General features: G+C 36.8%; 1 protein-coding gene across 1 annotated transcript in view; it reads right to left on the reverse strand.

Annotated features, from left to right (window-relative positions):
* LOC140232964 (cation channel sperm-associated protein subunit gamma 1-like) overlaps positions 1-20345 on the reverse strand; it is a 28798-nt gene extending 8453 nt beyond the window's left edge. The window contains exons 1-8 of the mRNA XM_072313106.1: positions 20281-20345; positions 12439-12619; positions 5156-5270; positions 4655-4810; positions 4028-4194; positions 2380-2599; positions 1099-1239; positions 526-744 (exon numbers count right to left, since the gene is read on the reverse strand). Coding sequence (XP_072169207.1) covers positions 526-744; positions 1099-1239; positions 2380-2599; positions 4028-4194; positions 4655-4810; positions 5156-5270; positions 12439-12509 — 1089 coding nt within the window. The 5' untranslated portion in view covers positions 12510-12619; positions 20281-20345. The remainder of the gene's footprint in view (positions 1-525; positions 745-1098; positions 1240-2379; positions 2600-4027; positions 4195-4654; positions 4811-5155; positions 5271-12438; positions 12620-20280) is intronic.
* Positions 20346-23476: the final 3131 nt, after the last annotated feature.

Raw genomic sequence — 23476 nt, forward strand, 5'->3', positions numbered from 1 at the left:
GAGAAGTGCAATACCTCAATGTTGTACTATTTCACAAAAATGAAACGTAGCCATGGTCTGACAGCCCGTTTCATTTGATCTAAAAAAAAACAACAACAACAACAAACAAACTTAAGGTATTCTGGTAAAAGGCAGACTTCAAGATACCTGTGCCACAACATCCTAAAGCAAAAATGGCAAAGGTCTATGTAATTTTTCTAGTTAAGCATGTCCATTATGTAATTTCTGTGACCTGATAAAAATGTTTACTTGAAATCTTATTTCCAGGTAGGATTAGCAATGTGTTCTTGGACTGATTAATCCAACAATATATGATGAAAGATACATATTCATGGAAGTTCTTTTAAGACAATCTCATAGGCTCTAATGATAAGAAGCTCTTGCGCGGGTACAAATTCTCTAATATTTAAGTTTGCAACAATCTGACGTGTTAGAAAACTATAAAGCAGCATTGCAAGACCATCACCATCTTTAAATTCAATAATGATAATGAAGAGATTTGCCATGAAAATTTGTAGCAGGAACCTCATATCTAATGGTGCTGTTCAGAGGGTACATCCAGCGTTGTGTCTCAACCGCCAGAATGTTCTCATCAGAGACTTCCAAGGAGATGCGAAGGTCATCCAAATCCATGTTGATGTCAAGTAGACCAACTCTGAGGTAGACATCAAAACGGAACATATCGTGCTTGTCCAGGAACACAGTGTGTGGCAGAACGGGTCTTGAGCAAGAATGGTCGGGCCGCTGTAAATGCAATATTCATGAGGGTAAGCTTTAGGTAACACTTAACTCAATTACCTTCTATCCTGTTCCTGTCAGTACTACATAACGGTTTTCAAACAGCAAACACGGACATCAGTGGTATTTACACTCTCACATACATTCATGAATACACATATTTAAAGGCCTTGACTGAAAAAAATCACTACAAAAACATACTTGTGATTTGATCAACATAGTCAACATACTGTAATATAGCATGTGTCTGTTGGTATCTGTAGGCTTTGATACTCAGTACTGATATATGTTTCTCAACATTATATGGGAATCCTTTCAGATAGGAAAACCATTAATTCAGAAGGAAAATGATCAACTCACATAGAGGAAGTAAGATCCTGGGTCAATGTGAATTCCTGATTCAATCTGGTTATTTCGGAAGAGATACTCGTGAAAGGCACTGAATGCCTTGGTGTCTTCATGCCACCAGCGGAAAGGACTGTGGCTGGCTTGTGCCAGTTCCTAGTCGTGCAAAATGAGAAAATAAGTGTGAAATAAATGTAAAACACCACCAACAATGGGTATGTAAGGCCAGTGAAACTGTTAAAATTGATTTGTGAAGCATCCGTGCCAAGCATGACATGAGTGGAAAAACGATGTGGAATAGAATTGTTGCATCAAATCTCTTCAAATGTGCAAATATAGTCCTAAATCAATACAGAAAGAAAATAATTGCGTGTGTACAATTCAGTCTTAAACTTTTTCTTTAAATATCTTAGCTATCTTCTATTAAATCTTGTATGGTGCAAGATGTTCAGCACAACCTAATTCCAAAATTATTTGGAATGCTGCATGAATTTTATGTTTTACCAGCCAATATTTCTTTTCACATGTACATGAATACTACTATACATATATGCAATCACATAAAAAGAGAGTTTTGATGCAAATTCTAAGCATTTGCCCTTGATGTTGCTAAGCTGTAGACTCTTTGTCTATAAGAATTCATCTCTGCAGAACAGACATGGAATGATGCACATGCTACATCACTGACTGCTATACAGAGGACAGCATCAAAACTTTGCTTGTTAGTATTTGCCACTCCTAAACACATTCACATTTATGTAATAGTTTTCATCCCTAGTAATGCAAACACCATTTATTTCATACACATCTGTTCCAAATCAGGACTTGTAAGACAATTTTGCAAGTAGTTAAGTTCATGATCTAGAAACACAGTGATTGAATTAGGAATATGAGTTATCCCTTTTCAAGAGAATAAGTGATGATATCCCACTTCAAAAATGAACATGAACCATGAACGTTGCCTTGCTACATAAGGAAATATTCTCATGAATATCGGTTGACCTGTGAAATTCGCTAAAAATAAAAGCACTGTAAAATGTATGGTGTATACAGTATTCCATAATCTATGATGTCATATCACTAGCTGGTATGACTGTGACCAGTTACTGGTTCTAAGTCCATGAATGAAGGAAGAAAAATATGTGTCCATCATCAAGTTTAGAATACAAAGGAATTTCCATGTGCATTTGCAATTTTGCAAATATGACACACAAATTTAATACAGGGAGGCTCAACGTAAAATCAATATTAAATTACAGCTTTGTGACTAACATTGATTGAAGGTTTTACACTAACATTCTTTTGAAGTGTGTGATGAGCTGTTCTTTCAGAGAGCAAAAAGTGTACAATGGCCTGGTAGACCACGAGTGATGTGTTCCAGTGACCACCAGTGCTGTCTCTCAGTTGGGGAGCTCCCAAAAAGTAGCTCTCTGTTCTCTCATAGTGGAAGACTTGCTCAATGTCATAGACAATGCTCTCGTAGGGACATTGGCATTCCACTAAGGGGGTGACAGATCTGACAGGAGTGAGAAGGAATATGAAAGGAATTCACAGCTGAAAACAAATTGTGAGGGTTAATTCCATTATACGCTGCTGGTATCCTGCGTATCAATTGTGCAAGGACTCACCCGTTTACATGCCTTGCTATTTTTTAATACTATCGCCATGGCATGTACTCTCTACTGGAGAGTGTAATGACTGTACAGGTAATCAACAATAATGCCATCCAAACAAACTTGAATTGGGAAGCTTTTCAAGTTCATTATGCTTGAAATTTCATTACACTGACATTGGAATGAAGTCCCTTCCTCTCTTCTCCATTTTGCTTTTCCATTTACTCCTCTCTCCTTCTCTTCCACACTCTTCTCTTCTGTCCCTTCCACTACCTTTTCTTCTATTCTCTCCTATTGTCCATCTGCTTTCTCCTTCTTTTGATTTCTTCAACCACATCATGCAGGCTCATATTTGTAATTTCATCTTCTCTGGAGATATCTCTTCCTCTTCTTTAATTAGTACATAGAGAGATTAAAAATTGTATGTTTTGGTTTACTAGGAATGCTCATGTGAGATATTTGGTCCACCAGTTGGATATTTCTTTTCTTCTCTGTATAACAATGTTTGTTGATGCATCTATAATCATAAATGTTAATGTATTCATTTCTCACAGAAACTATAACTCAAATAAAAGTGAATACTGCAATGTTGACTTTGCACATGAAATATGGCACAAAAGAGAAAAAAAAACAAACAATAAATTGCAGCATCATCTGCAGGTAATAGCTTTATTGTAAAAGTGGAAATTTTCAAGGGAATAATTTCTGGTGCTCAATCAGGTAAGATGAAATTTGCATGTTTTTGATTCCAAGAATCAAAACAATCAAAAAGTAAAAGTGATGGAAATGGCAAGATCAGAAATGAAAACATTCCAAGTTTATACAGTATTTATATCATATTTTCCCACTGGCGTAGGAAACAAAACTTCAACTGCCAACTGTTGCATATTTTCCAGTTGTGTCTTGTAAAAGAAAAATAATGTGAACTGATTTGATCCCAGCTAAGTAGCTGGTGATTAATGAAAAAAAAAATCAAAGCTTATGGACAAAAATACACCATGGCACCGAGGTCTCATGCTTTCCTTTATATGGATAGGTATTATAACAAGCCATATCTTGATAGAGTATGGTCACAAGCATGCTGCTCAAAACGGCACAATAACTTGGTTATCTCACATGGCAGTGAAGCAAATGAAAATAATCCTGATTTGTTTCCGAGGACAATGGTCCCTTTAATCAAAGACTTGTCCAAGCTGTTGATATTGCATCCTGCCCACTTTTTACCTCTTATACATGGGTCAAAAACTAGAATAGCTCTTTATAAACATGCATAAAAAGCACTCAAGTGTTGCATGCCAACTCATACTACTCATATCTACTTTGAGACTTACTGGGTTTGATAATGCACTGAGCCATCACCATGCTCATCATTCAGACCGATTTCAATGTTTTCCATCTCCCGTTTGCCTTCAACATATGAATTATATGCCAGAATAGCTCCAGTGTTGATATGTCGTCTCTCTATCTGAGCACCAGAGGAGTTGTCAAATGCAACGAGCTGGTAAAGAACAAACCAGAAAATGAAAGAAAACAAACAACTTTTGACATTGAATGACAAAACTTGTTATACCTCTGCAACATTCTACTTGAGGAAGTGGCATAGATTTTATCACTGAAGAGTTTTTGCACCAATTCTATATATGACTTTAGACTGCAGTATACTCATGATGGTTATAATTGTCATCTCTGCTGTCAAAACACTGCAGCTTGTATGCAATATGACACAGTGTCAGACTATCTTCTATACTTTATATACTATATTCTATACTTTACTTTCTATAAAGTAAAAAGAGCAAAATGTCCAAAGTACAAAGTGTAGCATGCACTCTTTAAAGCAAATGAATGCTTTCCTCATGTACATATGGCATATTTTCACAATACCTAACAGGTCATCAAATCTTGAATACTTGGTATAATTACCAAATCACTGGGAACAAACATTAAGTTCAGTAGCATACCTCATAGAGCATGCCCCAGGAGTCATAGAATAATGATATTGTAGTGGCTGTGGCAGTGGGATATATTTGTTGTCCACTCAGGTAAGCTGCATCCCAACCAACGGATGGTCTCAGCTTTTTCATGTAGATCCTTGTACTTATGTATCCATACCAGATCTTCAGGAAGATACCAAGAGAATAGTGTCAAAGTGACAACAGAATATATTTGTCACTTCTTGATGTATAAGAACTAATTGAATGTCATTCATATAGTTGTAATGGTAATTTTGATATTGCAAAACACACAAAATATCAAAATTATTCATGTAACAGATTTTAGAAAATATATTACATTGTATATTACGTGTGAGATGAAATACATCTCAAATTTCACGTTAAAACCATCACATAAATTTTAAATGAAAAAATAAAGAAGCAAGCATGATGAACAAGCACCAAGGGTAAAATGAATACTTAATATTATAACTTAGTTGTTTAATAGTTTCAAAAGGCATAATATACCTCATTTGCTGAGTTAAGGAAGGCAAAAGAAGCATCCTGGCCAACCAAGAAGAGCAAAATCTCTGCTTCCGAGTCATAATCAAGTAAATACTCCATGGTTCTTCCTCTATCTGGGCTACATTGAGAAAGGAAACAAAAAACAGAAACAAATTTGTAACCAGGGTGTGACAGTTTTAGGCAGCAGTCAGCCTTTTTTTAGATAAGTCATAAACCAATGAAATAAATGCTAATAAGTTGTAATATTTACGTTGTGAATTTTTCACGTACTGCAAAGCTGTCGAGTTAATGCAGTTTACTTAACAAAGACAAAAGAACAGACAAGAGATGCATATGTGACCCCCTGCATAACAAAACCAACAACCCCCCTCCCCCCCCCCAAAAAAAAAAAGCAGACATGGATTTTTAGTTCAGGGTAGATTCTGAAAGAGCACACTTTAAGCTTTAAAATGATGTAAACTCAATTGAAATGGACTCTCCTAACCTATCTTAGTACTGACAAGAATGCACACATTCTGGAAAAGTATGTACTGTGAAAAGAGGCTTTGAAGTATAGGGTCTGTTCGAGAGTTTTATCTATTAAACCAAGCCTCACTCTGTGCAATGGATGGGACAAAAAAAAAGTAGGATGTAAAACCCTATGGTAACTTCAATGAAGGGATTATCCAAATTGAGCTGAAATTAAGCATGCTCTATCAACACATCCTATCAATGACTTATACTAACTTTCAAAGCAGTAGCACCATCCTTTCAAATGTTATTAGGGTTGAAAGTGAAGAGTGTGTGAAGGGTTTTTAAGAAATGAAAAGGGGCCTCAAAAGCATACCTAATCACACTACAAACATGTTCTATAAAAACTGCTAAAAACACAGTTGCCCTTTCATTTCATGATTGCAACCTTGCAAATAATGTAGAAGAATAATTGCTCTTTCAGAAAATATGAAAAATTCAAGATTGACTGGGTACACCCATTTCACCTATTTTGAGTCCTCATTTAACTGACGGTGTGCGACTTTTGGTTGGTTTTGTGATGCAAGGTCACATATTGAGGGATAAAAAGGCCTTTGATTTCAAAGATGGCAATATAGCACAGTATTGCAAATGTACACTGTTCTGAAAGGTGTGTTGAGAAAGAAGGTAAAATCAGGAGCCAGGAATAATAAAGGAAGCAAAGAAAACTAGAAATATCACTTAAGGTGATTAATACCCCCGCCCCGTGACGACAGTCTTACCCAAGGAATGATCTTTCCTTGATCTTCTGCCATTTAAATGCCGTTAACATGGCAACGCAGCTTCCGACACGTCCGAAAAATATGTCTTGCACATCTTCCCACCAAGACTATTGTGTGTGCCACATTTCATAAGCTTTTGTCAAAAACTGAGGAAATAGTTCAATCCACAAGATCTTTCCTTGATCTTCCGCCATTAATATGCCGTTACCATGGCAACGCAGCTTCCAACACGTCCAAAAAATATGTCTTGAACATCTTCCCACCAAGACCAATGTGTGTGCCATATTTCATGAGCTTCAGTCGAATACAGAGGAAGTAGTTCAATCCGTAAGATCTTTCCTTGATCTTCTGCCATTTATATGCCGTTACCATGGCAACGCAGCTTCCGACACATCCGAAAAATATGTCTTCCACATCTTCCCACCAAGATCAAGGTGTGTGCCACATTTCATAAGCTTTGGTCAAAAAACTGAGGAAGTAGTTAAATCCGCAAGATCTTTCCTTGATCTTCTGCCATTAATATGCCGTTACCATGGCAACGTACTTTCGGGTACTGTCAAAAAATGCGTCTTGCACATCTACAACCAAAGGCACACATCTGTACCAAGTTTCATGGAAATTGGGCAAAAACTGAGGAAGTAGTTTGCAACACAAAATTTTACATTATTTTGGCTCATAATATGTGAGCTGTATGGCAACATACTTTTTGTCACTGTCAAGAAATGTGTCATGCTGACCTATATCCTAAGACAAACATTCAATATGAATTCCATGAGAATTGGAAGAACACTGATGAAGCAGTTCTGCCATGAAGCATTTTGCCCTATATTTTACCAATAACATGCCGTTACCATGGCAACGCACTTTTTGCCACTGCGGAAATATGTGTCTTGCACATTAACATATTCAGATGAACATCTGTACCTAATTTCATAAAAATTGATCAAAAACTGTGGGAGGAGTTCGCGACGCAAGATTTGTACCCATTTTTGCCCATAACATGCCGTTACCATGGCAACGTACTTTTGGGTACTGTCAAAAAATACGTCTTGCACATCTACAACCCAAGGCACACATCTGTGCCAAGCCCGACCGTCCGCTGATTCCTATATACCCCCTTCAAACTTCGTTTGGCGGGGGTATAATAAAAGATGTCTTGGAGAGAAGCAGTTTGTGAACAAGAGAGAGAATTGAGAAAAGGTGGGGAAGGGAAGAGTTTTTGATCATCATCTGTACACGTTTCATAAAAACTTTCATTTTCAGAAGTTTTTTTTTTTTTTTTTTTAACAAACCTTTCATTACTAATTAGGTCTGTTTGTATGACTGTAAATAACTTGGGATTAGGCCACTAGTCACTTGCATTGATTGGCTTAGCGCTTACTCAGTTGACATGTTTTATGAAACATGTCAACAATAAAACATGTCAACACCTTAAGGTTGCCCACAACAGTAGATTTGATTTCACAATTATTACCCTGCTTTTGTTCCTGAAAGAGTTATAATGAATAGGTCCTACCTTTCTATGAATACAGTCGTAGTCTTGGTTTCTCCACTACTGTACAAGCTGATATTTTCGCGAGGGTTTAATTTTCGCGAATTTTGCGAATCACAGGTGGATCGTGAATTTAACACGAGAAATTGTCTCCATGTGCTTTGTTAATTCAGCATGAATGGAAGCATTGGGTTCGATTCGCGAAAACATCTCGTGAAAATGTGTATGACCTCGTCATTCACGAAAATATCTGTACACGAAAATAACAGCGTATGCAGTATTAATCCCGTTTAGTTGGTACATGGACAGCACTTTGTGACGGACAGCTAGTGTATGTTGTGTGTGTGAGGGCAGGTAGGGAGAGTATCTTTTTTGTTGTTTCGGAAGCTACATGTAAGTCTATGTGTTGAATGCAAGTCTATGTGTTGAATGTAAGTTGTTTGTATTTGGGGTCACGCACTATAATCTTTCTTTTTTTTTAAATCAAAACATTGCTGATTTTATATTGTGTTTATACATTCAAGATGAATGTTTTTGCTATGTGAAATATTACAGAAATCAAATACAGATAACTGGAAAACAAAAAAGTGTTCGTGTGTTTGTTTGTGTGTGTAATGAGGAATAAAGGAAGGACCATCACACTACTTTGTTTTATCTAATGTTTTTGTTTTGTTTTGTTTTTCAAATCTGTCACTTCAAAACTGAACTATATTTATTGTGAGCTCCTTGGTTTCTTGCTTTGACGCTAACACACACACACACAAAAAAAAAAAAAAAACGGAGTATGTGCCATCAAAGGGTGACGGGTAAACCATATGTGACCCGCTGCAACAAAAGGTTCCAAAAGTCGAGGGAGGACAAGTTTCTGAAAATGGCATGACATTATTCCCTTACTCTTCTATTTTGATTTCATATATAGCACAACTCATAACAGTACTCGGTTGCAGAGATATCAATGATTTATTAGTGCATGTCAAGTGGTTTATGAAATCAGTTTCGAGAAAAACGCCTTCAAAGTTAATTCTTCCGACGCTATCATGATCATGGGGAGGCGAGACATTTTTCACCGCTTGACAATAGACGGTATGCTCCTAGCGACCTCCGTGATGTTCATTAAAGCTTAGCGCCAGCAGTCTACGCACGACCAATCAGTAATCAGGATGCCTAGCACTGACCAATAAGATCACTCCGTCGTTGCTAGGGGCGGAGTCCAACTGCAGCGCTAAATCCAAATCTTCGGACACATTTCTGTTACATTGAAAGTTGGAAAATCAGGCCCAGAAAAACGCTGATTTTTTGCCTTTCCGTTTATCATTTAGGTTCGAAATTTCGGCGGATGACAGACAAAACATCACACTACAAAACTAGAGAAGCACTCTGAGAGCACAGACCTCCGCCAAGCATGCAGCTCATTTCCACCACTAATCTATTTCCACCCTGAAAGTCGCCCAATTTCCCAATATAGAAGCCTTTGTTACGTCATAAACCCTCAGCTGCACGACACGCCTCGCCCTAGCAGAAACTAGAGCACGCACTTTAGTGTGCATATGAAACCTCAAAAATGCGCTGCTTAAACTCCCAAGGCCATTGACCCTTCCTGCCAAAATATCGAAAATCCTTCATAAAATCCATGAAAATTTCCAGATCACTACCTTGTGTCATTCTCAACCTTTCTTGCAAGTTTCATCCAAATCCCTGCACAACTTTTTGCGTTATTTTGCACACGGACAAACAAACAAACAAACTAACTAACAAACAAACCAACGGTAATGAAAACATAACCTCCTTCCTTGGTGGAGGTAATTATGCCAAAAACAGAAATCCGATTGTTTTGACCAATTTTGATGATGTGCGATTTCAACCTCGATTTTCTCAGCTCAGCCGTCAGTGACTTTAGGATCCTTTTGTTGTGGCGGGTCACATATATACAAATGCCATGGTCTGTAGTGCCATTGAAGGTGGTGTACATTGACACATGAAAAGGAGCTTTGCCAATGTTCAGCCCTGTGCTATGCATACTAGCAAAGAATATTTTAGGAATATAAGGACAGTAGGGGAAGTGTGGGAGAGTTGAGCCACTGGGAGAGTTGATCCAGGCCACCTTACATCTTCATAGTGACTGACAGCAGTCAGCTGCTGCCATTTCTTGTTCATGCCTATGATTAACTATATTCCAGTGTATGAGGCAGCGACGTTGGACGAAGCATGACAAAATAGTCAAAGAAAAACCATTTTTGGTCACCAAAAGTGAATGTCCACTTGTCAGATATGTGGTTTTCTCTCACACCTATGGTAGAGGATAAGTGCGAATCAGTTGGATTAGCAGATAGTCTGTATATCATTTGTTTCTTTCAGCAAATTTCAACATGTTTGTTGTGGTCATTTTCGTAGGTTTTGAGGGTTAGTTTAAATGGCGACTGTGGGGAGAGTTGTGCCAACGTGTCGAGGGAGAGTTGTGCCATGGCTAAACCCTGTATTCCAATGGCTCAGCCCTCAAGTGGCTCAACCCTCCCTTCAAGTGGCTCAATGAGTGTCATTTTTTGGTCAAAGAAATGGGTCTGCAATTGGATGAGGTGAGGAATATTGGAAAGGCATGTGGTGTTCTCGCCAGGGGTGACGCCCTACAGGCGGTTTCTTCTTCCTAACACCAACAGTTGACTTATTACGCAAATCCAGTCAGGGTGCATCTAGAAATCCTGATCATGTGATCGTAGCTGGACCCCAACAACATCCACATTATCCATCCGATGACCCGTAAGTCAAACAGATGCCCCGCCCCCTCTGTTACCATTACACCATCTTTCCTTAGATAGGTTTCCATAGTCATTTTCTTTCATAAGCCTGTACTTCTTAATATGATATGTAGGGCCTATAGCATAGTGGCTCAACTCTCCCAACCTCGTGGCTCAACTCTCACCACATCAAGGGAGACTTGAGCCATTTTGCAAAATATTTTTGTTGAAGTGTCACCCCCAAGTTGTTTGTGCTAGGTGTCTTATTGGGCTATCATTTTATGCCTGAATAGTTGTAGTATATACCAGCGAACAAATAATCCATAAATTGTGTACAGTTATTGAACAATATCACTAAATGTAAAAAGTGGCTCAACTCTCCCACACTTCCCCTAGTAACCAAAGTGGTTGTAATTTGCCACAGGTGGTTGTTATGTGTTATACATGTAGACATGGCTTGTGGGAGACACACCCATGTAAATCTACATTAGTTTGTTAATGGGGTAATGGGGGACACTTCCATGCAAGAGAGAGTATATGTGTATATGGGGACTGTGTAAATCAGGATTAGAGTGAGACACATCTTGGCAGCTGGAGAAGAGAGAGCAACATGGGAACGCAGCTCTTGTGCAGTTTATTTGCCTTTTGAGGACTAAATTTTCTAAGACGTCAGACAGAAGTAGTCCATGCACAGTTAGCAGATTCTTTTTCAAGCACCACTGGTGAGTCGACAAGCGATGATGTTTCTTGATCCTTGATGCAGTAATCATTGTTGCAGCTCTTATGTGAAGCTACACTTGGATGATGAACTTAGGATGTGTGTCATGTTACCTGCACACATGTTTGGTTTCATCATTGAATCACTGCACTCGCACTATTACAGCAACATTGCAAAATGTTGATGCCTATATTTGTTTTCAAGTATTGTAATGATAAGTTGTTTTTTTTTATGTATTGCATGCATATGCAATATGATCTATAATACGTAATGCAAAAAACCTAATCAAGAAAGTTACATTTGGTATTGAGCCTTGTTTTTTAGGTGAAATATGAAATGATCCATTTAATGAGGTGCAGCCGAGTTGGATGGATCAATAATTTCATCTTTCACCGAATGAAATACTCTGTCCTTTGTATGAATGAAAATCATTTAATATTTGTTTTATATAACACCTAAAAATAGATCCTTGTCATTTGATGTTTTATGAATTTCGAAACAAGGGAGAATGTGCAAGACCTGAGATCAAAAGAGTGATGAGAACTACACGCTAGTGCACTGTCAGTCAATATGCTTGATTGCATGCACACTGCAAATGTAGGCGTTTTACATACATAGTGTGCTGGGCTCTTGGCGTGTATGCAAATGGAGCAAATAGTATGGATCCAAGATTGCACGGTACATGGAGCCACAATTGCACAAATGGTGACGTAATAGTAAAATGGGACAAACGACCAATCAAATGACAAGGATCTCTTTAGGTGTTATGTAATGTCAAATAACACACAAATAAATTTTTCTGCCTTCAACAATGCCTTCATAACCAACAAGAGCAAAGAAGTTCATAGTTTGATGTATATGCTTAAAACAAAGAAAAAAACATGATGTACATGAGCAGGCCATGTCATAATATAATTTCACTGTAGGTTGATAACAACCTGATTTGAAAGGCATGATTAAATCTATGTTTTCCCATGCTCACACCTGTTTAAGGAAAATCAAGCAATCTCTATGACTTGACATTTTAGTTTTACAATTTTTTTGTTAATCAGCATTACAGCTCAGCAAAGGTATTATCATGGTTTGGATACAGAAAGGAGTTTCATACACACCTATGAAGAAGAGCATTGCCCCAAAGAAACAGATGCTCAGAGACGTATCCACTGAATGACAGACCAGACATTTTGAGATTAATGTTGGCTACATCCTGGTACTCAGATATAGGTAGGTCATGCCTTGGGCCGTGGGTTTTGAGCACTGGAATATCTCTCCATTTGTGGGCTTCATCGAAGTCTATAGAGATAAAAGATCGCAAGACCATCACATAAGAGTGAAAGATAGCTCAAACTGTTGCATGGTATGTGGCTACTGGCTAGGAAGAGCAAGCTTTGAAAGATAACCGGCTAGATTTAGAACAAGAAAGGAACCAAAGTCTGCCCCCAAGTTGAAAGTGATTACAGGCCCAATCCCAGTAAATCGCGTCACTTGACAAGTTGCGCTAAAAAATGTCGGTTAAAATGAGAGTGCTAAAAGGAAAGCAAAACAATATTGAGGTGACATGAAGATGTTTTATACTTATAGTCCATTCATATATGAGTAAGTTTTTTTTTATAAACAATTAATCTCAAACATGTTTTTTTTTTTTCAGTGGCGATATCTAAAAAAAAGTTGGTTTGGTGAATGTAGCCTGTCGCTAGATCGGTATTTTGTACATAGCGACTTGCCGCGTCATTATTATTCTTCATAATTTGTCAATTCAACTTTTAAAATGAGAGGAAATATATATCAAAGCAGAAAACAAAATAAGATCCTGGATACACTTTCTCTTCCCTGAAATTTTCCCATTCACATCTTGTCGCCAAATGTCATGAAACTTACGTTACCGTAATAATTCTAGATGGGGCCCAATTCTTAATTATGTTAAATACAACGGAAATAAGGCAGATCAGTCCCATTCGAGAAGTATTTTACCCACCCACTTATCATTCACCCCATAAATTAATGTTTTGTCCGAATTATTAACACAATCAGCAGAAAGTATATTTCGTTTTTAAAGGCGTAAAACTTACGTTACTGAAAGTATATTTCGTTTGTTAAGATGTAAAACTTACGTTACTTAGTACTTAGTACCTCAACGGATAAATGTTTAGCCATAATGAGCTTCGACTGAAAGGTCCTCAACTACAATATAGTTTGCGAGAACAAATTAGAAAATTCTTACTATCAGTTCTGCAGGAAGACAATGTCAGAGTGCCATGCAAAACTTACGTTACGAAACTTATGTTACCATCATTTTATACTTGCCTTATATTTCACAAATTTCACTCAATCATAACCCCTAAACAAAAGGAAAATATGCCATCTACATTTAAAAAAAAAAAAAAACCCTCAAAGACAATACCAACCTCATTTTCTGACCTGTCATGGTGGTCTGTGTGTGCTTTATGCTGCTTTAGATTCAAGCGCAATACTGTTTCTGGTAAGTTCTTGCTTCATTTATTGCTATTCAATTCAGTATTACTATCAGTTTCCCATTACTTACAACTGAGACATGCCTAATTACCATAATAATAGTAAATAAATTGGTCTATCTTAAGTGTTAGTCAGATTGCAACATTCCAATGGATGTAAAATGTTATGTAAGTTTCGTCACTTTCACTTTCACGTTGATGTGCATGTTTTTTTTTTCATTTTTTAATGCTGCATAGATAGATTCACATTGCACAGTCACGTATTGTATTTCGTAAAGTATGCATCTTTGTGGTTTAATTGTGCCATGCTTATAATGTGGAACATAATTAAGTTCGAAAATATGATTAACTAGGTCTTCGATATCATACTTGATTTCGACGTAACATAAGTTTCATTTTTGTCGTGTGATTTTTTCATCTCGTGTCATTGTTTAATTACTATTATTGAATTGGGACAAAAATATATAGAAAATGAGCTGATAGATATAAAGCACAATTCTTGGTCTTTTAAGATTGTACAGGCAATTATAAAGTATTTCACTTTCTGCCACATTCACCTTATATCATTGGTAACGTAAGTTTCATTATTTTTTTGAATGTTTTGTCTTTATATGTTCAATCAAAGACCTGCCAATTTGCATCAAATACGGGTCAATGTGACCTAGTACCCCTTTTTACCATATAACCATGGACCTCCTACACATGGACATTCATCGCTTGTTAATTAATTCGTGCACCTGTTTCTATCAAAAGCGTCACAAAAACATTTTGAACATGCTTTCCTGCTTTGATCCAGACTTGTCCACCGACAGCCAACCTGGATAAAAGCAATACGGCGCTTTGAGAAATCTAAAAACTACATACATGTACGCAGAAGATAATAACTCACTTAAATCAAGAAAAATTCATGTGCAGTTGTGGTGTCTATTGCCAAATCATCGCTAAAGCAATTTAATTTGCGAAATACAAGTACTTCACAAGAAAAAGCAAATAATTAGTATAGGTTGACTGTATTTTGTAATCAATTTTGTCCCATTTGTCGCACATTGTTTTAGAGTAAACATGGACAGTAACGGCTGGTAGACGACACGTTTTTGTTACCATTCAGGGATGTTACATGCGTGGCCGCAAGTGTCCGCTTCAGTAATTACCAATATTTTGTGATGCAAAATCTGTCCTTGTTTGAGGTTTGCTGCTCCCCATCATTGGTGTTTATTTAAAGGCAGTTGAGTCTGAAAAGGCACCTCAACTAAATAGGACCGAAATGAGGGAAACAGTTCTCTTGTCAGTGATGATGCACGATTACACAATCGTCATTGTCCAAACGTCTGAATGTATTCTTTAAGATGCACATAACCAGGTGGCGGTGGTGAACATTGGATCAAAGAAAGACCTCCGTTCATAGTCCATATGTGTAGTAGGTCCATGATATAACTGACAGTGGCGTATCCAGATCTGACCTTCGCGGGGGGAAGCCATTTTTTCCCGTTTCCCTTTTTTGCCGTTTGTTTTCCCGTTTTTGGGCGGTACGGGTTGCACAACATTTAACATTAAACATGAAAGGCAAATGATTATAAAACTTTTTAGATCTTTTGTATTGGTTAATTGAAATAATACAATAAAAAAATATAAGTGTTATATCAATTCGCAAACCCTTTGCCATAAATTGATATCTCTACTAGATGACTGATTTTTGCTCATTTCTATTTCTAAACAGATTTTCAATAATGATGCTAAATATCTTCTGATGACATTTTCTATCACTCTGCTGTTTGTGATGTGAACAAATGTGACCTTATAAATAGACAATAGTGCATCATTAATTATCAGTTTTATATCTTCTATATTATTAACGTTTGTCCCTAAGTTGTATACTGCATAGCGAGGTGTAAACACAAATCCTAACATAAGATATTGCGTATAAGCATTTCTAAAGTTTTCCAGAATGAGTTTACTGAATGGCACATGAAAAATACATGTATTATATCTCTTTTTTGGTCAAAATAATGCCATACATCTGTTTCTATTAGTTTCCATTTCAAAAGATTATAGCTGGTATTGGCAAGATGTTGTACATAAACTTAAAGTTAAATTGTATTGATGAACTATCTGGAATATATCTAAATTTGTACAGTTTGCGATGTACAGTAGCTGAATCACGCGAAATCATATTGTTAGATAATCTGATTGATTTTATGATGTTTGAAATAAGAAAACGAAACATGCGTGATTTGATAAAAGAATGTTGACTTTGCACTTTTACAGAAACACGTCACAGAAATATGCTGCTGTACAGTATGCTAACGTGTCTTGCAGTTATAACATATTTACGATAATATTGAAATTGCCCTTGCTGGATATATACAGTAAATAAGTCGCACTGTGTGCTGTAGTTGCTGTTTGACAAGGTTGTTTACATCTCAATTGTACATTTGAAACTTACGTAAATTAGGTTATGATTTACCCTCAAATGTTTGCTGCTCTTTATTTGATGACGAATTTTAACATTTATGCTAATAAAATATATCAATATTATTGCTTAATCAAATGACTTCAAACTATAAAAGGGTAACAAGTTAACATAGTAACTTAAGACAAAAAAGTCTGTGTTTTTGTTCCTGGATATGTTCCTGGATATATGATGTGTTCCTGCATGTTGTTAGAATGTCTTTTTACAGTGTAAATTGTTCTATTAAGAAACTTTAAACCCAGGTAAAGCCGTAAGCCTGTTGTTATAGATACACCAAAAAGAAAACAAATATTGTTCATGTTAAGAATTTGTTGCTGAAGTTGTTCTACCAATTCTTTAGAATTCGAAACTTACGTTACCACTATTCTCTAGTGGTTTTTCATGTTTTGTAAAACGTTTGAACTAACTTTAAGTTAGCCAAGATCGTCATTGAATTACCTAGATAAAATATTTCCCTACCATTTAACACGTGGTCACTGATTTGGATTTTTAAATGTGACTAGAATTCGGAAACAATTGTTTGTTTTCCTAAAAAAAAAAAAAAAAGTATTTTGGTAATGAGTGATTTGCTCTGTGTTTTAAAATGATATAGTCATACACTTGTAATTCAGGTTATGAAATATGACTGTCGTACTAGAAACACATCACTAAAAATATAGTGTTAAGCATTTTGCTGTTGAAGTTGTTTTTATCACACCTTGGGAATTGGAAACTTAAGTTACATCAATTCGAAACTTACGTTACTATTCTACAATGGTTTTTCATGCATTACGCAATGTAAAGTTCATCAACATTTTTTGTCAAATAATTCGTAATTAAGAAGATAATATTTTGTAATTTAAACTAAAATATGACCATTGTCTAGAGATTAATGTAAACTTACATTTTACTATAAACAAAATTGTTTGTGGCATTATCTTAAAAGATAAACCTTGCATTGCATTTCACAATTTCAAGGATTAGCCTGACATTTATACAATGATGCACAGGTGATTTAAGGGGTACTTTGATAGGTAGTTAACAATTAAAATCATATGCAAAAATTGTAAGACTGACTCTTTATATGTAAGTAAATCTAAAGCCAATGAGGTAACGTAAGTTTCACACTGAATTATGGTACACTCTCTTCAAACCTCTGAATTATGGTACACTCTCTTCAAACCTCTGAATTGGCAGTATGCATGGTAGATAAATGACCCTGCTTCAGAAGTTTCTTCGAAAAGTTGTCCAGTTTGTTTGGACTTAAAAATGAAGGTCTTTCTTTTACAGAACTTCATTTTTGTTTTTTTCTCCATTTCTAATTGTCTCGATTTACTGGGATTAGGCCTACACCACATACTGCTTCCTTCCACTCTGTGGATGATTCAACTATCCTATTCTTTTTAGAGATAAACTAGAAATGTTGCTATGGCGACTGATGCCTCCGCCATAATGCATGATTCTCCCAATAGTTGTATAGTACAATGTCTTCACAATGTGTAATGACAGTTTCACATAACTGGCAAAATATTCATATGACAGGTTTGTCAGAAATGTCTTGAATGTTCACTTTCCTCAAACTGGGTCTGCTATAATTGTCTAACAGTGCAGGTACACATATTTGGGGAATTGAGGATTTTTACTTGACTTCTGACCGACCCTGTTATATGTTTATGCATTGAGTAATTTTCAAGGTATGAAGAAAGAGTGTAATTACAGTACAAAATAGATTTTTTTTTCATTTAAACCTGACCTTTGACCCTTAACCATTGACCTTTGACCTTCTGGCTGGAAATTTCCCAGAAAATCTCCATTAGGTAATACATGTAAATATTAAGTTTTAAAACTAATAATGCAAGCACTGCATATACTATGGTAGTATATGAGGGAAACAGTAAAATTTTGAGGAGTTGACCTTGACCTTTGACCCCTGACTATTGACCCATGACCCAATTCCCTAGATAATCCCTGCCAGTCAGTACATGCATATGTACCAAGTTCCATGAAGATACATTGAACCATTTGCGAGAAAAGTGAAATTGTTTACATTTTCACCTAACCTTTGACCTTATGACATGAAACTCTCTCTGGAGAATCTTTACGCAGTAGTACATGTCTACACTAAGTTTCAGTAAATACCTTCAGGCATTGCATAGATATGGGGGAAATAGCAACATTTTTAGCATTTGACCTTTGACCTCTTGCCAATGTCACTAAAATCTCCTCAACTAATTGCCCCATCATACATCATACTTGGACCAAGTTTGGTGAAAGCTGCTTCATCCAGTTTTGAGTTATCACATAAACTGATAAATTTTAGGATTTGACCTTGATCTTTGACCTTTGACCTCTGTCCAATTTCACTAAAAAACTAGTCATGTAATTGTCCCATCATACATCATCCTCGGACAAAGTTTGGTGAAATTTACTTGATCCAGTCTTGAGTTATCGCGTAAACAGATACAATTTCATGATTTGACCTTGACCTTTGGCCTTTGGCCGATTTTACCCAAAATCTAATCAAATAATTGCCCCATCATATTTCATACTTGGACCAAGTTTGGTAAAATTCCAGTCAATATTTCTCAAGTTATCGCGTAAACGGATACAATTTCATGATTTGACCTTGACCTTTGACCTTTGGCCGATTTTACCCAAAATCTAATCAAATAATTGCCCCATCATATTTTATACTTGGACCAAGTTTGGTAAAATTCCAGTCAATATTTCTCAAGTTATCGCGTAAACGAATGCGGACGGACGTACAGACGTACGCACGGACGGATGGACAACCCGAAAACATAATGCCTCCGGCACCACTTTGTGGCGGAAGCATAAAAAAGTGACATGTGTCACTGCAGTGAAATATGCTGCAGCACTTGTCTAGAAAATTTAAGTAATATAATGTTCTGACAAACTGCTTGTGAGCACTGGAACATTCTTAATGAATATCAAAAACCCACATTAGATTTCATGATGATACACTAGTTTAACAAAGATTCCTAACCTAAATCTGCCGATCGATGCAATTGCTGCAATTTCCTAGCTGCAATTACCGATCTAGGGGATAATCTGTAGCAGAAATAACTTGGACAATGACATCGTATTATACAGATCTTTTTATAGCCTGTAAACTCTGATATAACATCCCACAGTCCCATGCCTCCCTTCCTGTCAACTTTGTTTGGACTGGCATTCCCTTCTGCAGTTTACAGATAGCGGAATAGGTCTACATCTACATGAGATCAAACAATGCCAGAAGCATACATATTTCACTGTAGTCCCATCCATAGGTTTATGAATTAGATCCTAAGCACAGTCCTAAGCATCTATCAGTTTTCATTCATATTTGTAAGCATTATACCTTATGACTATAAACACCATTGAAAGACTTACCCTATGATCATTTCAAAACTCTGATTGTCTTTCCATACAGATTCCTGTAAAAGTGGAAATTTTCGCGGTGTTGAAATTATTGCGCATTTTGCGCAATGAGAAACTAGCACAAAAATAAAAGCACGCAAATATTTTTGCGTGCTATATGCTCCAGAAGTTGAGGACTTGATTCCGCGAAAATAAAAACACGCAAAACTCTTTTTATCCGGCCGAGCGCAAAAAATTAGTCACGCGAAAATATCCACTTTTACAGTATACATATTTTTTCTCACGTTAAGTAGTTTCTTTTGAATAACTGATATGATTGATATGCATATCGTATACAGATATTTGTGTTATGTGACATCACGTAATCCACCAGAGGACTCTAACTATATCTTGTATTAACAACCATCATTTTCTCTTTCAATTGATATTATATAGTTTTCCATATTTTTCTTCCTGTATGTTTGACACCAATATGAAGTTGAGAGAACACAGTTGAGTGTATGAGCATGCTTGAAATGGCCTCTAGCACCAAGAACTTATTAAGTTCATTATGATATGCAGATGTGGGCTAAGGTCTCAGAATTATTTGAAAACTTCCACACACACACAAAAAAAAAAAAAAAAATTGGTGCATTATATAACCATTTTACCTGTGTGTGTTCTCCATGTGAAGTTTCCTGCAAAGATGCCAATCAGGTGCCATTCTCCAAGATTGGGTAAGCCTGGAAAAAAAAAACCACACATACACACACACATACATAATGAAACCTTTGACAATATGTATAGTCTGAGTCAGGCATTCTCATGCAATGCCATTGCCAATAAGGCAAGTGCCAAAATGTGTCTTGCCCATTCGCACAGAAGAGATTAATGTTTTTCTAACTCCCGGAAGTTCATTAACCCCGCCTACAACCTTTGACCTTGTGGTGACCTTCAAATCCCCAAGGGCCATTTACCAGCCAAGTTTGGTCACAAACGGACATATGGATCAAAAGTTATGAGCCATAATCGAAATGTGCCGTAAAAACTTAATATTGGGCCCTGAAGTTCATTGACCCCTGCCTGTCACCTTTGATCTTAAGATGTAACTTTGTATAACTACTCTTCCCTCCAAGTTTGACTGAAATTGAAGCCCTCGGTTAAGAGTTATTCAAGTTTTTGTAGCGTTATGGACGGATGACGGACGGACAGATGGATGACGGAGGGACAGACGGATGAAGGATGGACGGACAGACGACGGACGGACGGACAGATGCCGCAGGCAATCCCTTAGTCTCCCCTCACCTCCGGTGGGCTTGACAAAAATGGTAAAGTAGAGCAGCAATCATGGTCTGTTAAGTACGACAGAATGCTTTGAACAATTTTACCTGATACAATATTTACTTGGAGTCAACATTTACTTCATAGTCTCACATAGTAATTCTATTTAACACACTTCCCCCCCCCCCCCAAAAAAAAAAAAAAAAATGCCTGGTTATTCCATGCATTATTATTTTTGGTTCAACTTATGGTTTCCACAATACAACTTTTTAGTTGAGTTTTTCAACTCTTTTTCTTTTCTTTTTTGTCTAAGAGGGGCACACCAACCAGGGGCCATGGAAGGGGGAGGGACAAACAAGCACTGCTTTATGTCTCTACATAAAGTAAGCCCAAATAAGTAAGTGTTGTCATAATCACAATGGTTATATTCCCAAAATATTTCAAGTCCTAAATTGGCTTGATTTGTCTTTCCCATGGCTTAATTCTGGGTACATTTGCTTTCTTCACATAATTGATGATATGCTAGAGTTTATATGCAATTTTTGCACACAATGATTCCAATTTCTTTCCAAGTGAATACAAATATCACACTTTAAAAGGAATAGATGGTGAAAACAGTACATAAATTCTAAGTACCTGTTTATAAAAGCACAATGCATGTTTGCAAATTTTCATACTTCTTTTGGGGATGCTGAAGAAATTAATACTCACCTTGGTATTGCACCAGGTGGTAATAGACATCATCCCACTCAGTGACTATGTTCAGTAACACCAGGAGGGTGTCAGCATCCATTGTACTTACAGTAGCATCAATGATATCACAAGCATGAAGAGCTGGAGGAAAAGAATACATACATACATACAGGGACCGCGGAACATTTTTGGTTCTTTGGAGGGAAAAAATAACAAAACTGAAGAAAACCCAAAATTTTCTGAGAGTTCTACCCCAAGATTCTTCTTATCAAAAGGAATGTGGGGACATTACCCCTTGACCCCATGATCACAATGCCTAACTCCTCCCCACATACTGTAAAATGTTCTGCTGTCTCTGATTAAATACAAACATATTATGACCATGACACATCAAGCAGAAAATAAGTGATGTTAATGTTGATATAAGGTTGATGATACCATAAGGTTTGTGCCAGAGTGCATGTAGCATATGGGGAAAGGACACATTATGCAATTTATCTTGTACTTTTAGTCTGAATGGTTCAGTAGATAACAGTAGTGGTGACAATGCAAGCTAACTGACCAAATACAAACACTGTCACACACACATGTTGCATTCATGCATGCCAAATGCTACATATATGATGAAACATGACAGAGAGTGTCTTCACTGCAATGTGGTAAAAGACATCAATGTCAGAGATATAACAGCAAGGAGATTGTTATGGGCAAGACAGTGTTCCCTTTATCAGCTGTCAACAGAAAATGCTTCCTACATTTCTCGATTTTAGATCAGCACATGAGATGCCAATATATCTCTGCACAAGAAATAGAAATAGAAAAAGATACATGTATGTCCAACTTAATATTGCTATGTTTCTGTACATCAACACTTTTTTTTTTAATAGTGAACAGTCTTCCTAACAAACTAAAAGAAAACTAAGTCAGATTGCAAATGTTTTGCTCTGGAAGATGATGCTACTTCCGTGCAAGTTCAAATTGTGCATTACAACTCCACATCTACAGTAGATCTTCCATATATACACTCTAAATAAAAAGATCTGAAAAATCTAGAGATATTCCATCTCACTTTTTTGAAACAACAGTGTTTACTACTTTGAGTGTCAAAAACATATATGGACTGATCTATCTCTGACTGACTCATTTCTGATAAACCAACTTAAAGGAAAAACATGTTTCCACAACAGTGCAGGAATTGTTGATTTTGCTCTAAAATGGACACATATGCATAAGAAATGTGAAATGATGCTGTGATCCACAATTTCATTTGGGTGATGACAAAAATATTAGTCCAGAAGGTATGCCAACAATATTGCAATCTGAGAACATGTGTTATAATGATGAAGAAAACTTTTTATCAGTTTAGGAGATCACACAATAGGAGATTCAGGCTTTTAACAATCTTGAGTGATTTGCTGGCTGTCTTTCATCCACTCCTGTGGACTTCTTCAGGCCAAGTGATTGCACGATTTTTCTAACACTGCCTGCTTGTTTTTTATCATTGGACCAAAGACCAGATACAGCTTATTACCAATCTTCAGTCCAATGATCAAGAATTGACTACCAGTGCTCATGGGTAGCTAATTACCTCCGCCAAGGGAGGAGGTTATGTTTTCGTTACCGTTGGTTTGTTTGTTCTTTTGTCCGTGTGCAAAATAACTCAAAAAGTAGTTAACGGATTGGGATGAAACTTGCAGGAAAGGTTGAAAATGACAAGAGTAACAAACGATTAAATTGGTAGTGATCCGAGAATTTTGGGGGAATTTATGAAGGATTTTGATATTTTGGCAGGTAGGGTCATTGAACTTGGGAGTTCAGGCTGTGCGTATTTGAGGTTTGCATGCGCGCACTAAAGTGCGTGCTCTAGTTTCTGCTGGGGAGAGGCGCGCCGCG

The sequence above is a fragment of the Diadema setosum genome, chromosome 1 (genome assembly GCF_964275005.1).
Source record: "Diadema setosum chromosome 1, eeDiaSeto1, whole genome shotgun sequence".
NCBI classification, from domain to species: domain Eukaryota; kingdom Metazoa; phylum Echinodermata; class Echinoidea; order Diadematoida; family Diadematidae; genus Diadema; species Diadema setosum.